The sequence below is a fragment of the Porites lutea genome, chromosome 6 (genome assembly GCF_958299795.1).
Source record: "Porites lutea chromosome 6, jaPorLute2.1, whole genome shotgun sequence".
Classification (NCBI taxonomy): Eukaryota; Metazoa; Cnidaria; class Anthozoa; order Scleractinia; family Poritidae; genus Porites; species Porites lutea.
Window position 1 is genome coordinate 623925 of NC_133206.1, and position 19397 is coordinate 643321.

Here is a 19397-nt window from a genome sequence, read left to right on the forward strand (position 1 = left end):
CAAATAATTTCTGAGGGAAGGGAAGCTACATCGACATGTGAAGAAGTCATCTGTTGTATCCTCCAACAATGTGTCATGAAAAATTTATTGAAAAAATACTATTACCAGCACTGACAAAAGCAAAACGTCATTTCACTATCACATTAAGTTACATCTGCCCCGCTGCCTTTTACCGTTATGTCATCTCATGCTAAGGTCGAGATTTGATTTGTTTGATGGAATTTTTCTGTACTCCAAGTATACAAAAGCAATGATTAAAACGTGATATTAGTCTGTTGCAACTGTGTCAATCAATAAATGACTTTAAAAAATGACGGAGTGCCTGGTGTCCTTAGTCCTAAACAGGGGAATAAAATTGAGGTTGTTGTCCTAAATAGGGAATGTATTTTAGAATTTTTTGTCCGAAACAAGGTCAGGGTTTCAAACATTCAGTAGGTCACCGATACCCAAATACTGGTCGAGTACTTCCCCCGGGGGGTGCACATACTGATACATAGCACACGCTCGTTCATATTTACGGCATTTTTTTCATAATTTCCCTACTGAGGCGGACCGAGGAGACTTGTATATTTTGCAGGTTACATTTTACAGAAGCCGTCGTTATAGGCCCTTGCTTGCGTTTTTATTTTATGCTTGGGTAGTTGTATCTATTCGTTCAGTGTCAAAAGAATATGTCCGCGCGAAGTTGGAATATTTGAATGAGCACCTTGCTCGAACCTGCAAAGTAACCTGGTCTTAAACTGCAAAAGATATGGTTTTATTATAATAAAGAAAATACTTTTTAACTAAAAGGAGCAGGAAACCGTATTGTTAACCTTGAATTAGTGAGATGAACTTCGACAGTTCAAGCTCAACCGCGGCCTTCGAACAGTTCTGGGACCTGAAACCGATACGAAGAGCCGCTTTAAAAAATCAAGCATCTCCTTCTGTGGCATCTTAAAATTTAAGGAAATAAATATCGATAGTCTGGGTCATGCTGAGTCACTAACCTAGTTCCGCCAGCAAACAATCTTCCCGCCTGAAAACCCTCACCTCACGTGAGAGTCCTCGTAAGGCGGGCGTCTTTTCTGTCAGACCCAGTCCTCTTATGGTAGCTGTTCCCGACTAAATGCTTGCGTCACTTGGTAAGGGGGTGTTTGCACGAGAAAACTCGCACCCGCGCGAGTTTCATACCGGGATGATTTTTTGATTTCGTATAGCGTTTACATTATGACTGGGTCATTTCATCATTTCATATCTCGCTATTTGAAAGTACACTTCATGTTGATAAAATACAAGCGTGATTCAAAATCGCAAACATTACGCATGCGCTTCCCTTTCCAGTTTACCGGCAGACCGATTTCACACCGAAACGTGTGGTCGTTTCGCTTTTACATGATACCATTGTGAGATTTCGTACCGGAGTGAAATTCGCGCCCCGGTACAACAACCGGGGTGAACTCACGCCGGGGTGACTCGCGCCGGCATGACATTTTGTAGTGGTATCATGTAAACAAATGTAGAGCCATGAGAGGGAACAGTAGTGAACTCGCTCCGGCGCGAAAGTCGCCCCGGTGTCGTGTAAACACCCGCTAAGATTTCCGTACAGAGCCACCAGTAGTTTCATACTATTTCAGTTCAAACAAATAGTTAACATAAATAGAGTCGAAACATGTGATAGATGTATGGGGCTTTTCGGAAATCTTCTCATAGGGTCTCCTAGAGTCTATTGATGTTTATTATTCAACTTTCATACACTGTACGGATTCCGATTTTCTGATTGGCTGATTTGTACTACGTGATACTGGGTTGTGACGAAACAACCACCTTGACGTCATTATCGTGGTGTAAATTCAACACACCACTGTCATTACACCTTGGCTTCCGCTGACTCAAAGTTTGAAAATATGTGAGATGCAGACATTGATTCTCTTATCGATGATGCAATTCCTAACACATAGCCGGATTTAGCCAGGGCTAAAAGCGAAGCTCTCGATAATATTTATAGTTTGCTCAAACAAAATATAAAATCATGTTACTGGCTAAGGGGCGAAGGCAACGAGAACGGTGAAAAAACAATAGGTCTAATTAGCAAAAAAAACTTTGCACGAGTAGCACACTTTTTTTTTCTTTGCCGTTGTTTTGCACGACCACAACGTGAAACTTCCGAAAACTTCCTAGTTACACGTTTTATGGAGGAAATGTCGTACCTGTTGTTATTCACTTTTTTCACTCGCTCATTTTCACCTTGGTGGCCGCTAAGATTTCTCATTTTCTCACCGCTGCTAAAAAAATTTCATGTTGTTCTTCCAACAAATAGCTACTTACCTCTCGCTCTATCTCTCTGTCACTTTTTCTCGTTGAGCTTCACTGGCCTGTCGACCACTTTTTCTTTTTCTCTATATTCCACATTTGTGGACATGACAACTAATCTAAGCTTAATACGTTAGACAACAAGGATACAAAAAGAATTTCCGCTTTCCGTTTTCGTTTTTATTGCCTCTCTAGTTGTCTCTGCCAGGCTCTCTACTTCATAAGACGCGGGTGGCTATGCGATTTCCCGCCAAAATAACCTCGAGTTGCATTTTGGTTGCTATACTTGTTAATTGAGTTATTTTACATTGGTATACCTGTGGTGCGGACGGACGGTCGGTCGGGCATACGGTCACGTGATTACCAAAATTTTTCTTACCCATGGTGCTCCACTTCGCGCGCTGCGCGCGCGTGGAGCTCCGCTAAAAACACCAAGAAAGCAACTGCTTGGGGAATATAGTTTTGCCAGCTTTGTGCAGTGCATTCAATTTGAATAATAAAGATGTTAACGCACTCATTGCTCGTAGATTATCGGGATTTACCTGTACTCGATCACTAACAATTAACTCGAAATTTTCAATACCGCACTCGGCAAAGCCTCGTGTGTTCATTGTTAGTGAACTCGAACGGGTAAATCCCAATAATTCACTCGCTGACTGCGTTAACCTGTAATTATGTACATTATTTGAACTGTGATACCAGAAGTCGTCAGATTTCATTAAGTCTTTGAGGTGTCGTTGGTTAAAGTTCACAACAACAACAACAAGTTTATTTCAAATTAAATATAGCTTACAAAGCTTGTGCCCGCAATTAGCGAAGGCTATTCGAGGCGGGTACAAGAGAAAAAGGAAAATTGTATAAATATATATATGTTAAACGAACAATCCTAGAAGCAATCTAGTTTGTCGTGTGGTTTATATCCAGAGTGAGACAGGAAGGCAGACTATACTTCATACGGAAGCACACCATGTTACGATTTTGAGAATTGCCCTGTAATATCAGAAACTCTAATATAGTCGACCTCTTTTTCCAGTATTTCAAAGAGTTTTCTCTTTAGTTCGCCTTTGAATTGATTTTTTTTTAGTGTTTTCATAGAGAGTGGAATACTGTTCCAAATTAAAGCACCGGAAATAGAGAAGGCTCGCTTCATATTTTCAGTTCTAACTTGTTCAACATAGTAATTTTCATTAGTAACAGATCTAGTCCAGTAACTGTGGACAGAAGACAGTTTCGTGAACATATTCTTAATGTTATCAGGAGCGAGATATGGACGTATTATATTACGTTCAAATGTAATGATCGGTGAATTGCCATTCCAAAAGAGATTTACATTAAATGATTATGTTTGAAAATCTACCAAATGCATCTAGCGTTTATAATGCTACGATTAACAGATTTCGTCTTGCACAAAAACGAATTCTATTGATACCATCACCTATAAGCTGATCGCAGTGTATTTTCCACTTTGCGAGAAATGGCCTGAAATTCCTGGCTTTCCAATACCAGCATAACGTTTCTTTGTTCATCAGTTGATCGATTCAAGCGCCTCTATATGGATGGTTACTAGATTGCAGGCCGGTTTGTGTAGGTTGTTAGCTAGGACGGACGAGCAGTGCTCAGTAAACTTGAACTTCCCTTCAAATATCTACCTCATCATGACAGGGCACGCGGAGGGGGAGGGGTTAGGGACAAGGAACCTCGGTGGCCCGTTTCTCGAAGGTCTCGGTAACTTTTCGGGCTCGAAATCAAATATTCAAAACGAAATATAAAGAATAAGAGCGCGGGTCCTGGATTGCAAACTACTCCATTTTGTTTCATTAACTGATAGTTTTATCATGTTAGATACAAAACTATTGAAACCCCGATCTTTAATGTAAACGGGGAGGCTTACTGGGCCCGTTAATTATCGGGACTTTCGAGAAACGGCCCCCAGAGCCCCTCACTTTTGCGAAATAGAAAGAGTCCTTAACCCATTCGCCCCTGAACCGCCCTTAACCGCCCGTACGGATCCAGGACCTTTCTACCCATTGTGACGTCATCAGTTTTAACGGTCAAGGACAACTTTCTTCACTAACTTGTGCAGAGTGAAGAGATCTTTCAAACCATACCAGAATGAGCACAATTCAGTCAAGGACACCGGAGAAACAAGCAAAAAACCACGTGACATTGACCTGAAAATCTCCATGAAAATCTTGTTCCATTACCCACCTACCTTTCCTTTCGCCTAATCCTAAGATCCTAAAAGCTTTCCTAAAAAGTCTTCCCACCGAAATCAAGCTTACTAAATGCCCAGCAAGAGAAAAAAAAATGAGGCAAGAAAAGCAAAAAAAGAAGGGAGGAGAGAAAGCGAAAAGTAAAAGTCAAGACTGCTGTGTCACTTTTAAACCCAAAAACTGTCGAAATTTTGCTTTCTGCGCATGCCCGAACTTCGCAAGCTGATATTTTGCATCTGGATCAGGAGGCCGCGAAGTGTTCGACCTGTAAACCAGTTTGTGGTAAGTTTTAGCTCTTTATAGCACGACAGTGACCAGAAAACCTCTCGACTAGCTTCAAAACGCGTTTTTCGGCAAAATCTCCAGGAGCGAATGGGTTAAGTTTTTCACTAAGTGACTTTTCTGATACTAGACTAAGGATCTGGTTTTCATTACCGTCCACAATAAGGAATAAAAGAGTCGGTGTAATGACGCCTCAGAAGTACGTTCCCATCTTAATGGTTTGGCGCTTTTTTGGCTTAGCGCCTGTTCTGCAGACTATTTTGCAGAACCGCACATTTCGCCGATTTATTTTATGAAAGGTCCTTTTTACAGTCATTTTTAAAACTGAGTTTGTGACCATTTGTGAGCAGAAACCTTCATCACATTATCTTACGCAATGATGACTCAGTAATCGGCAATTGATCGTGGCTGTATTACATAAAACGGGGTTAAATTTCCCCTGAATAAATATGCCAAAAATTCATGTGCTTTGATACCCTTTCGTAACCCTCTGTTTTCGTGCTGGCTATACTGAGACTAACCAAAGCTCCGAGGCGTGTATCCTTGATTCGCGTTTTTCATGGCAGCTCATAGCTGTTGCACCGTCCACAATATACTACCATCATCTTACACAGGTTTGACTCAGTCACGTTAAAACCTTTTTTAAAAGCATGTGTGATCCGTTAAAGAAATGCATACATTGGATCCGTCAGTATTTGATTTAAATCGTGACTCGCTTCTTGTGCGCATGCCTTTGGTAATTCACGCTCCCCTACACTTCTCAGCCTCCCGTGAGCTGAACTTCTAACAGAAAGGTCCCCCAAAGGAAAGGATTTTGAGACCGTAGAAATGGACACACGCGACAACCTAGAACATATAGCCACATGTGATTTCGAAAGTAAGGAAACATGGGAGCAAGATTGGAATACGGCGGACGATCCGATGTTCCACTTGAAAGAGGTGAATGCCATGTTAATGAAACACTACAAAGCATTCACCGGCGGGAGAAAAGGCCTGCGAATCCTTGTCCCTCTATGCGGAAAATCATTGGATATGATCTGGTTGGCCGACCAGGGACACTCTGTGGTAGGAGTTGAATTAATTCGAAAAGGAATCGAAGCATTTTTGCAAGACAACAAGTTGACACATCGCGAAGAATGCGTTACACTCTCGCCAGAAATCCAGGGCACGATTTTCAAAGTGGATGAGAAAGATATCTCGCTTTACGAATGCAGCATATTTGATTTTTCGGCTGTAGTCGCCGGCGGCCAATTTGACCTCATCTGGGATCGTGGTTCGATGACCGCTATCAACGTGATGAAAGATGAACGAATGAAGCAATACTGCGATCTAATGCTCTCCTGCCTCAAACCCGATGGGAGATATTTCCTCGAGTTCTTTGCTCCTGAATCTACAGAAGGTATGCCCTCAACCTTCAAGTTTATTTCCGAGAAGGCTCTAAATGAGCGATTTGGCGACAGGTGCACGATTCAATATCTTGGTACGGAGAAAATGTCGGAAGAAGAATCTACTGAGTCGGAGCAGCCAGGTTGCGAGGAACATGAAGAAAATCCGTTTCTGATGCATTATTATTTCATGGACTTCAAATAAACAATCATTGTCACGAATCCGGTAAAAATTATCTCACGATTCACCTGGTTAAAAGACTTTAACACTGTTATTTTTATTATAAGCCTCAAGACTTGCAAACTGTCATAACGTGGACGCCACGTGAACGAAGCAACTTTCGCCAGTGTAGTGCTTTTCTGTGCATGTTTATGGAGCCCCAATCACCGCGTGGGTGAATAAGACATGACACATTTCTATTTGTTCAGGACAGCAAAGTGTATTATTTTCATGCCTAATAAAATTTGCCCTGTTCTGTGCTCCTCTACCCAAACTTGACCCAAAGTAAAGCTCATGTTAAGTGACACTGTAACGCTAGGAATCTCGTATATCGTCGGTATATGTACTTCCGACTTTTAGGTCAGTAGTAGCCGTGAAGTTTTGAAGCGTCTTCTTAATTGAATAGAATTCAACATAGCGTGACCTAGTATAGTAGATTTGCATATGTCATAACTGGGGGTTGTGTTTGGCCATCGAAACCAATCAAAATCAATCTCATAATTGAAGTTCGTTGGACTGATAAGCTATGCTCACTGCAGTGGCAGCAAAAATCGCCCAGAGATAGTTTCTTGCGTGTCTTTTATGTTATGTTTATTATTTTTGCTACTTCAACACACTTCTCCATAAAATATTAGAAATGCGATATTTTGACGATAACAGGTGGTTAGATACTACTTGTCAGTATTAAGGAAATGATATGCGAAAAAGCTAAAACATTGTGAGGAATAACTAAAGAATTACTTTAATGATTCTCTTCGAGTACTGAGGAACACAACAATTCTGCTATTTGCCGGCTGTTAACTTGAGGCAGCAGAGACCATTGGGAACAGCGCGCAATTACAGTCAAATGGCAAGAGGTTTGTGATATGCAGTGGTACAGTTGATTTCTTTGTGATATTAAAGAATCTCTTGAACTTTTGTGGCATTTTACTAAAATTCAAATGTCTGAGAAGTGCGTCAAGAATTTTAAAAGCGAATTTGAGATAAGATATAAGTGGATCGGGAATGAATGACCTCCGTGTAGAACCGGTGATTCCAAAGCGAATGTTTTGAGTGCCATTAACCTGCCTTTCGTCAGGACGAATTCCCAGGAGTTCCTGAGTATAACACAGATGACTATTCCTTCAATGGAACCATGCAGATGTTACTTCACAAAGATTTCAGCTTAATTAAGGTTAAAAAAGGTCAGGTTTTAGATATAGTTTCCTCAATGCTCCTGATTTCCTATAAAGAGCGTTATAACACAGAATATATATTTTTCAACTTCTCTCGGCTTTCAAATACCTGTAGTTTTTGTTCAATGAAATTTCGCCGATAGCACTTGTACTGTGTTCAAATTTGAATCAAGCGTTCAGCTGTATACACTGGCTAAATTTGCTATTTTCTATTCTCTCTTCAATTCACGCCCTGGTGACAAGGAACGACCAACAAAACCTTTCTCAAACATCTTCTGGCAAAGGCTGACTGAACTCTGAATGGATCACGTGACTCGAGATCTCGGTGACATGACATTGTACACGTCACGTGACTAGCTCCATGTATCAGAAGAGGAGCTGCTGTCGTCCGAGTCATCGCTGGACGCGTCTCCAGTGGTGTCATCTTCATTTTCATCTCGACCAATAGAAAACGAGAAAGGAGGCCTGAACTCTGCAACACTAAAATAGGTGAATAGAACGATTGTACTCTTTCAGCAGTCTTTGTTAAGGATACATTTACCTACTTCCATACTCACTGGAAAGTGCTTTACCAAGGGTTCTCCTACTTGATTACCAAAATTAAAACTAATACAACAAAAAACATTAAGTTAAATATTAAACGAACATAGAAAAAAAAAGCGAACAACACTCACCGAACCTCACTCACCTCAGTTCAAAAATGAATTATTTTCATATACTTCACATCATTTCACTCCTCACGGGAGATATGAACTCAATAAATTGACCTCGCTCCCAATGTGTGGCTTCATAGCTCAGTTGGTAGAGCAACGCACCGGCAACGCGGAGGTCACGGGTTCGAATCCCGTTGAAGCCCTGATTTTTTTTTTCAGGCTTCTTCTTTCCAATTGCTTAAATTGGAAAATTTACTGCGATGATCATTCTTCACTTTCACTCACCGAACTGCCGCGTCTGATTTGGACTTCTCCTATAGGAAATACAAGGTTAACATTATAAGATTTGGCCAAAAGAAATACCAAAAGGATAATCGCCTAACATTACAAACACAATAATTATAATATAATTGATTTTATTTATACACAGTCAGTGCCATTTACCGTGTTTACCTTGCTGAAACGGACTCAGCAAGCTGATTTCAGTCATACTCTGTATTTATAAATTACCAGAGACTACAACGTTACTTAAAATCTATTGATTAATTAAGTTTATAATTATTAGTAGTAAAGCAAATGTTATCTATCAGTTGTAGAGTGACAGCCACAGGTACCCAGCCAATGAGAGATGGGTTTATGCGACATGAAGTAAACGTATTTTCATTATATAATCCTGCCCTTCTCGAATGAGAGGTGATCTTGTGCCGAGTATAGCTAAGCATTATTTGAACAGCATGTATTTATGCTCCTGGGTGGATCATAAATACATGGTCCGTTTTCTAAGAATCATTTTGACGGATACCTTCTTATCTTCATCCTGCTTGCTCTGGGGGTTAGCTGCAGCCTTAACAAGTGCCTCGGACGCTTGATTTGGTTGTCCAATGGCAAGACCGATCAGACCAACCCTTTGAACAGCCTTCAAGAAACAACATGCAGTACATATGTCTGTCAATACTGTCAAAATACTGCAGCCGCCACTGCAGGAGATTTCTAAATTAGCAACTGAATTTTTCTCTACCTGAGAGAAGCATCTCTTCAAGCTTTCGATTGTCGTAAAACCAACGACCAGGTCCTCTGCCACACCCCAATCCTATACAGACAGAAAACAAAGCTTAGTAGGGAGAGATTGCATTCCACACGGTCAAAAGGTGGTGATCACTTCGTCCATTCTTATCTAATTTATTTCGGATGAAGATTGAAGTCTGACCTGTGCAAGGTTTTCCACTACAAGAAAAAGTTCCGTGAGGCCTCTGAGTACAGGAGGAACTAATGTTGGAGCTGAACCAGATCCTGTTAAAACAGAAACAAAAAAAAAAAAAACAGACAGACAAATTTACCAACATGTCTGATCTTCGAACATAAGAGAGAGAACCATCTTGAATCACAAAGTGTATGAGTTGAAAGTTCCAACATGCGGCAAGGTTAATTATCAAGAGAATAAAGTTTGGTTCTCAAAGAGTTTGGAGTTTCTTCCTTTCGCCATTGCACAAATGAACGCTGGACTCGAGAACAAAATTAGCAATTTTGCTATCAACAAATTCGAAGTAATGAAGTCTTTGATTGATTGATTGTATTTTGAATCTGCAATACTGGTAATCCGCACAGAGAATGTTGATAGTCAAGGACACATCTTTCTGACCTTTCTGAGTAAAATAAGTATCCCATATTTTGGTCGGTCTACCTAGCCTAGCTCACTGGTTAGATTGCTGTTTTCTGACCTTCTTTTTCCAGCATGCCCGTATAAAGTGACCAAAGGGGCTTCAACAGACTCAGATCAGGTCTTTCACTCTCATCCATTGGGGGCGAGCAAGAACCATCGCTATCTCTAGCTTGCCTACGGAAAACATTAATAGTATAATAAATCACATTCCATTATTTAACTCTTCCCCTAATTTATCAGGCTCATTAATGTTGCTCACTTTTCTGCTATAAGGGTCAGAAAATAAAGTAACACTCATCCTCGGAGGCCTTGAGGCAGTCGGGAGAATGCTTTCGTGGCGCCTTTTCTCAGCACCCAACTCGGACTGCCCCTGAGTCTCCTCCATCCGCGTATGAATAGAACTAACATCATAATATCAACTGTTCTTTTAACAGACAATGTGTTTTTAATAGGACTGCTAAGTTGCTGCGTGTTGCATGGCGTTGCACTCAAACATAATACATCACGTGAGGTGGGACTTACCCAGAGACAACCAACAGAAGTCTTAGCAACAAACCGGTTGCCATAAGCCTCTGCTGACCAGTCTGACAGCAGGCTACTGAGACAAGCCACACCCATAACTTCTTTAAAGGCAAGGATCTGGGAAAGAAATTAGTGTGGTTTATAACAATATCTAGTCATATCTAACTATAAGTTAATACTTCCCTGGAAACCAAGTTTCTTAACTAAAACGTCCATCTCTTTAATGCCTTGCTATGTAGAACCTCTCTTCTACAGTTACAAGGTAAGCAGGGCTCAAAGTTAGCGACCAACTGGTCGCATATGCGACTGGATTTTTGGTTGTGCGCCTAAAAATTCATGTGTAATCGCACCTGTGCGCCATAAAACCCAAAGCTCAGTGCGACTGACTTGCTTCGGACTATACTTACGAACTCGAACCAGATAAGACGGTGTATGTTTAATTGGTCTTTTCTCCAAATGGATTCCACGAACTCGAATGTTCTTTTTCGTTTCGATGTTTTACTCCATCCCAGACTCTTCTGTTTTGTAATAAACACCGCTGACACATGCAAATATATGCTACGAACAAAACACGTGCTTTTTGCGCAATGGACGATCATGTCGAACGATCAGTTTTAAGGTCAATCAAAACAAAAACAGTGCGGATTAAGAGCCTTTTTTTCCAGGTAAGAAAGTTTTTAAGTCATATCCCAGGTAAGTCATGTAAGTCATTGCGCATTTAACAAATTCATTAAAGATTAACTTTCATTCTCGTTCGACACACTCGTTGTTGTCAGTTTTGAATTTTTTTTCAAGTGTAAGTTTTCTTTAGTCACAGCTGTACTGTCAAAAAGAGAAATTAGTATTAAAAATCACAACGGTATTACTGCGTAGCAAATCGGCTGTGTTTTATCAATCACAGGACGGAAGTAAAAGTAACAAACTGAAGATGACAAATAAACGTGGCACTGTTGAGCTTTTTACTTTTTCTTTTGAAATAGATGCTCCCAACATTATAAACTGTGCTCCTAAAATTTTCAGTTGTGCGCCTAAAAATTTACATCTGGTAGCACAAGTGCTCCGAAACTCAAATTTAAACTTTGAGCCCTGGTAAGGGCAAAAACACTAACAAGAAGTGCTGAAAACAACGTTCGTTATTTTCTTGCCGGGATTCCACTCTCAATTATATGTTTGACATCCCAGTTGTAAAATTTCCGCACTAAACTTTGCTGGTAAACACAACCTAAAGAAGAAAGATGTAAGCGACAGAATAAAATAAAAAGCGAAAGCGAAAGAATAAAATAACTGAGAACCAAACGACATTACAATCCAATACACCTACAGTACTTGTCGCGCGTTCAACGGCCCGCGAGCTGCCGCCATGGTCCTCAGTTTTTATTATGTGACCTGCAAACTGCAACAGTACGTTTTCGCTCATGTTGTACTTTTAAATAGCGGATTACAGTATGTTATGGAACGTTACCTGGCGATTTTGTTATCCAATGACAGCATAGCATTCAGAACTGTGAATCCAGTCTTGAACCTAAAGGTAAAAGCACACAATTATCCTAACATATTATAAACGCCTCGCTTCTCTATTGTCTACTATACACACATCTTCATCATTCTAAAGCGAATATTGGAATGCACTGATTAACACTTTTTGTTAAGCTGAAACATGACATTCTTTAATTTTACGACTTTCCATGTAGGTTTTCCGTTTGTCCTGTTCCTATAATTACCTGCCAAGTTGGCCTCCAGTTACTACAAATTTCCAGCCCCAGTCATTAGTACTGTTGTCTGAGGTGAATATGTAATACAACGTGTCACCTAAAAACAAAATGAAAGACAGGGGATCAAAGTTGTGTGCTAAGTGGTCTGCCAACACACTGGCGCTCATCACAATTTGACTCTCACTGGCACTTTACAGTACGATATATATCGGTGGCGTCCAGCGGCTTGAACACAAATTACATTAAATTAAGGAGGATGCAGTATCTAAGCGTTCACAAACGCGATAGCTATGGATTCCATGACTTTTCAGGAGCAGGTCGGGAAGTATCGCCGTAAGGCTGTGTGGAGACTCGTTAAAGTTATTGTTCATTTATAACGCTCACATATAACGCCTTCCACTTACTGCTACAATAAAAAACCTCGAAGGTGTCTTGTGTGTTAACAGACAGTTTAGCTGTTGATGGGTTCAATAACTCTTCAAACTACTACTCCTTGAGAGACAAAAGAAGAAACGAACTGAACAATTTCAGACCTGGTATTTCCACATCAATCCATCGACTACTTGGACCGGAAAACACGTGTCTGTTTTGTTCATAATCAGGAGATGAAGCAATCCGAAGCTCGTCACATCCATCTTCAGTGGCACACCTGGTAAATCAAAAGTGTCGCTGTCTTTGTAAACTGAATACATTTTTAAACCCTCTTAGTCCCAAAATCCTCGTAAATTTCCCAGACTTATCACCATACATTTCCTCAAAGAATTAGCTGAAAGAATTTGATAAACGAGCAAAACACTTCCCCCTTTAGTGATCGTCTTCATTAATTCTCATAACTTTTTATCTTGATGATGTATTGATGTTGTTAGCAGAAATTTGATGTTGGTCAGTTTTGGGACTTGAACCAAACATACACATAACCAGACCAGATCAATAGTCGCCTGTCTGTAAGCCCTTTTTACAAGGAGTTGCGCTTAGCGTCCAGCTGGCCCGGGTTGCTCGAAGCATGGTTAGTGCTAACCAGCGTTAAATACCATGGAAACCTATACATTTTGATACCTCTTAACCAACGGTTAGCGCTAACCAGGCTTCGAGCAACCGGCCCCAGGTAGGTTTCGCCGAACAAATATGCATAGGGAATATCCAAGAACAAATCAACTCGACAGAGCTTTAAATATCATTCTTTCGTCTGTGGTTTGGAGTTGGTTCTTTTCTTTGTTCCGAGGGTCCTTTTTTTTTTTCGGGTACTCCAGTTTTCCCCTTTGCTAATAAAACCTGACATTTCCAAATTCCAATTCTATCCGGGATGGTAGACGAAGGAACACATTGCGCGGGATGTGTTACAATTAAATCAATATTTTGTTTATCGAGAGTAGAGAAAATGTGTACACAAGTAAGTCACAACACACTAGCATGGTATACCTGGAATCAAATTTGACGAAGAGGGTAGCTGCTCCAGGGATGTGCACTTTTCCCTGTGAAAAGACCAAACATGTCAAATTCGTTGTCGTTTAACACAATTTTTACAAGAGACCTTGCAGTTTCGTAATTCACATGACAAAAACACACAAACTAACTTGAGCCTCTCATAGTTTTGTCTGTTGACTCACGGTGATGATCGCCGGTAAAGTCACAGTAATCTTTAAATGAACTGTCGACACATATGCTAAAATACATCTCCAGGTATTGGTATTAAATCCTTAGATTAAGGTACTAAATCACCTGAAGTATGCGTCATATTGACAAGAAATATGGGACAAGGGATAAACGATACGCGCGCTAGAGGAGGTCGCGCGCGAAAGGGGAGGTATCCTCCTCTTTCCTCGCATGGCCCGTTTTCAGTAGCAAATTCCAGTTCTCATGCGCCTGCAACGTAGGCTAAGAATACTATGCTGTTGTTCGTAAATTTTGTTTAAGAGTTAATGGCGTCGTATGCTCTTCACCTCATCCACAGTGTCATTAGGGTAGTTATGACTGGACTCCCTGGTTTCGGAAGACAGCGTCACTTCACCCATACAGTGAGCTGCTGCAAGTGACAATGGATGAACCAGTTTGGGGTCTCCATATCGTACAACTGAACTCACAACCTTCAACAAAAAGGACAACAACACAAAATCAAAAATAACATTTCAAATACGAAGATTATAAAAAAAATCATAAACGATATTAAGGGAAAAGAATTCCATGTTCCCGAAAGGAGTAGAACATATAATCATCACATATGACAAACGTTTACATGATCAAACTCCTACATGGCTTCTATAGTTCATGGGCTACAGAATCTGCATTAGTCATCGAAACATAAGGTGATTGAAGCCGCCAACCACCCCCCCCCCCCCCAGCCCCTTCCCACCACCACCTCGAGTGTAAAACCTAACCTTTTCAAACAGTTCTTTGCTTTCCAGTTTTTGTAGAATGTCCAGCAGACCAATCAGCTGTACCTCATCACTGTTGTCGATCAATTCAGTGGTTATCATGCCACAGTCACACCAGTTTCCCAGTAGAATAGCGAGCAAGTGCCGTGAGTAAATCACAGACAAGGCAAGATTAACCTGAAATGAAAGCAAGTAAACAATAAGATTAGGACAGATGGCTTGAAGTTTGGGCCTGCATCTGACTGGACCTATACTCCTCCATTTAATGTAGCCCTCCTGGTCTTGTATCAGTAAGCATGTTCGAAATTTAATCACAATTTGGCTCCCACATGAGCTCTGAATGTCAATCAACATAAACATTAAAAAATAACAAAATGATACATATACATAACCCAATGTACAATAGATACCACACTAATACACAGCAATGCAGTATTACGCTCTTACTTCATTCTTTTATTTTGTTTGCTTGTAACTACTTGGCACTAGGTGTTTCAGGACGGGGTTAAGTAAAGTCATTCTTTAACAGAGTAAAAATTCTCCATTCAGTCAATGTTAGTTACCTTTTATGGTATAAGATAGTCTGTTTGGTTTTAATTCGCGCGAAACAGTTTCACTGAAATACAGAAACCGTTCCCTTTGAACTTACTTTACTTAGATATTCCGAAGATTTAAGGTTTTCTTCATTTTGTAGTTCTTTCTTCAGAAGTTCAGCTGATTTTGTGCGAGCCTGCTTCTCGCGAGTCTGAAAGATAATCGTAGTCGTCAACTGTGCAATGGGCGATAAGTGAGAAAAGAAATCGTTTAAGAGGATTATTTGCAGAGACGATTTGTAACAAGGTATAGTTAGTTAGACTGACTTTTTTCTGATAGGAATCAATGAATGACCCAATAAACTAATAAATGAGTGAGCTGGATGAATGGATGGACGGACGAACGGATGGATAAGGAATGAATGGATGGACAAATGAATGACGTTCGTAGAAAAAACATCACCCGCCCCGCTGAGCGCTTTACTCGTATTGATGACAATGCTAGCAGATACCAGCTTATAAAGTACTCTACAAGGTAGTTTGGTATTCAGTCTGCCGAGGAAAAACTGTCTTGCAACTGCTCAAGTACATCATTTTAAAAAAGCCTTTATTTTTTCGAGTTGTTTTATGTTAAAGTTTCAATCCAAAAGGCACAAAAAGGGTTAGTTTTCGCTCGTTGCCATCATGATTTTCTCTTTTCAGGTGAAGCGTAGATGCGATATCGACCATCACAACCACATGAAGCCGTTAAAGTTCAAAACAGAGGCACACTCGCGATATTGATACATATTTTTTCCTCTAGTTAGAAAAAGAAATACAACTTCGACTGTAATTTCACCAACTGAATAAACTCTCTTTTCAACGGTGGAGACTTGTTTCCTTCCGAAAAAAGAAAAAAATTTGACCTTTGACAATGGCACCATAATATCTCACCTCTTCAATCTCAGCATCACTGAGAGTAGGAATAAGCTTCTGAGTTACTTCGCCTTCTTCTGGTTTGGCTTGAATGTTCGCGGGTAAAATGTCTTTTGCATTGTAGCGCACCACGCCAATATCCACAGCGGCCCCTGAGGACGTTGCACCGGTAGCTGATACCTTGTCAGAAGATAAAACCCTGAGGGAAAGATGGCAGGAGAAAACAATGACAGGTTCCGCAATTGCAGGTAGGGTTATTGCCGGGTATATGTGCAGTGTCCTAATAATCACTTTCTTTCACAAGAGTTCAACAACATGTAAATTATTCTACTTTTTGTTAGTGACTGCATTTGTTTAGGCATCGTTTACTGTAGCAACCAGTTGAGACCCAGCCAGACAAAAAGAAAAAAGGACAAAACTTACTGCACACAACAATGAGAACAACAAGCAAACCAACATGGGTGCGCAAAAAAATAAAATAATAAAAAAATAGATTTGCAGCGTAAATGACCATGCATAAACGAATTGTATATTGGAAAAGTGTGTGGACACTCACCATTTCTTAGCCTGCTCCTTAATATCGTCGTCTACTTGGAAAACAGCTCCATCAAAGCTGTAATAAACAAATCAAAGTATTTAAGAACGAAGTAAGCTTTTTACAGTAGCTGCGGTGATGACAGAAATAAAAGGTACTTACCCTCTTTGTACTTCAACTAAAAGTCGGCTTTGATCTTGACCTACACTCTCAAACAAGGCTCTTAGTACAGACAGGGGAATGGTCGGCATCGCCTCGTGTATTGTCTATTAAATAGAAGAGAAAACACTCTTTAAATAAGAACCACGTAAGACCGCTACTCAAACTTTAGACTGCGCAAACATGGTTTAAAAAGGGCAACCTTCGCAACTATCACTGCCTATTTTGAAGTGCTGCTAAACTTCTCGCTTGATTGCAACAGGATGGGTCCAATAATTCACTTCCACCGAGACAGATAAATGTTAAGGCAACTACAACGTTAAGCACATATGAATAAAAAATATACATATGAATACAACCTAAATTATCCTCATCATTTCTCAAACAGTATGAATTGTATATGAACTTTATAAAACCGTCGTCATATTTATTCCAGCAACGAGTCCTGCAGTTAATCATCTCAAACCAACCTCAAAGCAGGTCCTAGTGATATCATTAAGCCCATCAAATGGATCCTTCTCACTTTCATTCTCTTTTACTGATGGACCTGGCTCGGGGGCAGCTTCACTGGACTCCTTTTCCGTTTTGGCTGTTGGTTTACTCTCTTCTTTTACAGGGGAAGTATCGGCAGGGGATGAGGGTTGCTGCACTGATTTATAAAGTTTTAACGACAGAACCTGTTGACAAGGATCAAGAACGTCAGCTAGACTAAATGCCACGATCTGCAACAGCAAAACCAGAATATAACTTGCCAACACTAAACTGCGGCGATATCGTTCTTACCTCCAAGTCGCGTAAAATCCACTGACCACTAAACGTAGTTCCGCGACAAGCAATATTAACAAGCAAGGAAACAATACCACTGGATAACAATTCTGTATTTAAACTTGGATTTGCCTGGAAGAAAAAGAATCGGCTAAATTCACAGGACGAACTTATAATCCATAAATTTCTCCATTCTATACAATGTTTATAGAGATTATTTAACTCAGGGACATTTCTCCTGATCCGATCCGTGAAAATCCGTTAACACAGTCATTAAGCCCTGAAAACGACACAGTACCTTTACATTTCCAAGAAGTCCCTTCAGAGCTAAATAAAGAACCCACATTCTCTCAACTGGAACAGATTTATCTATTACAAAGAGGGAAAAACAACAATTGACACAGTTAAATACCCGCAAACGTTCGTATTGGAGTATAACTGTTCTATAGAGTTACACTATTTTCAGTAATGCCAACCTAACTTAATTTAATAACAACATTTATGAAGAAAATAAAAATCTAATGAAGAATCACTTTCAAATACCCTGTGACAGTTTTACTTTAACTTGACAAAAATTATCAAGGGAGGACATTCTCTCTTGCAGTTACACAAACATGAAGAAGCAAGAGCATGGCAAAGAGAGTTTATGAACTGAACATTTTCTTAGAGAAATTATTGCAAAAACATAAAGCATCAACATACAAAAATGTCCCTCTAAAATACGGTATTCATCATCTAAGGTAGCGATTTTAATAGCCCAGTAGAATTATGAATATTATCTTAGTTTACCATTTACTTAAAGTAAGAGGAAAAACTTACTATCTTTTAGAAGTTTGAGGATTTTAATGACAATATCAAGCAGAACAGAAAATCTTGAGGTTTTGAAAGCTTCACTCAAAGAAGAGGACTCTTTAAGTTGGTGTTCCTTGACCTGCCATTAGATATAATAATTCTGCTAAGAAAAATTGCACTGAGCACTTAATAACACGTCCTTTGGTGCAAAACTAACCACTGACAAAACATGAGGGGGGGGGGGGGGGGGGGGGGGACCAAAAAAAACAGACAAACAAAAAACAAACAAACAAACAAAAATGGTTTGATGGAGTGAGTGGACAAAAAACAATTTACCACCAGGTTTCAAGCGTTGTTCCTTCTTTATCAACTCAATTCAAAAAAGTTCTTTGAGGATAGTCTAAAAGGTACGACGCAAGTAAGCATCAACACCAAAGATACGATTACCCACTTGAGTTCTTGTCAAACAAATAAACTACAGAAAGGATGACCTTTACGGCACCAACTTAATGCTGCAAGAATTAGTAGTTGAAAAGCGCGCGATACTTTTCTAGGAAAACCAAAAGAATGAACGTTTACCGTTTTCTTTTTGCGTGTCTTCATATCGACGACAGTGACTTCTCCTTTTTCAGGTACATGTTTAAAAACGACAGTTTTCCGTTTCTCTCCGCTGATATCCTTCATTTCTGTCACGGATCCCATCCGAACAACCTACAAACAAGAGTTATGGTAAAACTTACAACGCTCGATCATTTAACAAAAGACCACGTAACTACTAATCGCTACGGGATTCGCTGAAATATCTTAATGAGCGACAAGCTGAAGACCGACAGTGATGAAGTTCTGAAGAAACAGAATGATGAATGGGGGTTAAGGAAATTCACTTACATCCGGAAATCTTGCGAAGACAAGGAGACCAAAAACAGCACTCAAGTCAACGCTCTGCAAGCAATAATAAATGAAAATAAATAATTGGAATAACTTTGACGGTTGCATGAAACGATTTCACCCTCGTAGTTTGAAAGAGGGCAAGGCGGGATAAGGTAATAGATCGGAGACAATTAAGGATAGGGAATCGATTCAGTCTTCATGTTTATTTGGATTTCAGAGTAGTATGTTAAAGCTAATTCCAAGTCATTAATAACATTACAGTAAAACTGATTAATAATTTTGAGTGAGATAAGTCTAAGAAACCAGTTAGTATAGGTAATA

General features: G+C 39.9%; 2 protein-coding genes and 1 non-coding gene across 4 annotated transcripts in view; 2 read left to right on the top strand and 1 right to left on the bottom strand.

Annotated features, from left to right (window-relative positions):
- The first annotated feature begins 5398 nt into the window (after window positions 1-5398).
- Window positions 5399-6409, top strand: LOC140941732 (probable thiopurine S-methyltransferase). The gene has a single exon (XM_073390746.1). It carries the CDS (start codon window positions 5616-5618, stop codon window positions 6375-6377), a length of 762 nt encoding a protein of 253 aa, XP_073246847.1. The 5' UTR covers window positions 5399-5615; the 3' UTR covers window positions 6378-6409.
- Window positions 6410-7162: 753 nt separating this feature from the next.
- LOC140941730 (zinc finger ZZ-type and EF-hand domain-containing protein 1-like) overlaps window positions 7163-19397 on the bottom strand; it is a 42963-nt gene continuing 30728 nt past the window's right edge. For both annotated transcript variants that reach the window (XM_073390745.1, XM_073390744.1), the window contains exons 58-80: window positions 19074-19127; window positions 18765-18896; window positions 18213-18324; window positions 17692-17762; window positions 17412-17525; window positions 17099-17305; window positions 16632-16735; window positions 16491-16547; window positions 15953-16133; window positions 15136-15231; window positions 14490-14663; window positions 14055-14198; window positions 13534-13586; window positions 12648-12763; window positions 12124-12211; window positions 11865-11924; window positions 10403-10519; window positions 9939-10054; window positions 9428-9510; window positions 9239-9310; window positions 9023-9136; window positions 8506-8534; window positions 7163-8047 (exon numbers count right to left, since the gene is read on the bottom strand). In XM_073390745.1, coding sequence (XP_073246846.1) covers window positions 7921-8047; window positions 8506-8534; window positions 9023-9136; window positions 9239-9310; window positions 9428-9510; window positions 9939-10054; window positions 10403-10519; window positions 11865-11924; window positions 12124-12211; window positions 12648-12763; window positions 13534-13586; window positions 14055-14198; window positions 14490-14663; window positions 15136-15231; window positions 15953-16133; window positions 16491-16547; window positions 16632-16735; window positions 17099-17305; window positions 17412-17525; window positions 17692-17762; window positions 18213-18324; window positions 18765-18896; window positions 19074-19127 — 2421 coding nt within the window. In that variant the 3' untranslated portion in view covers window positions 7163-7920. The remainder of the gene's footprint in view (window positions 8048-8505; window positions 8535-9022; window positions 9137-9238; window positions 9311-9427; window positions 9511-9938; window positions 10055-10402; window positions 10520-11864; window positions 11925-12123; window positions 12212-12647; window positions 12764-13533; window positions 13587-14054; window positions 14199-14489; window positions 14664-15135; window positions 15232-15952; window positions 16134-16490; window positions 16548-16631; window positions 16736-17098; window positions 17306-17411; window positions 17526-17691; window positions 17763-18212; window positions 18325-18764; window positions 18897-19073; window positions 19128-19397) is intronic.
- On the top strand, window positions 8351-8423 carry Trnaa-ggc (transfer RNA alanine (anticodon GGC)). Its single transcript has one exon. It is a non-coding gene; the product is annotated as a tRNA-Ala (tRNA).

What these genes read in the sequence shown, in the direction of transcription:
- LOC140941732 (XM_073390746.1), top strand. Translation starts at nt 5,616, where the DNA reads ATGGACACACGCGACAACCTAGAACATATAGCCACATGTGATTTCGAA.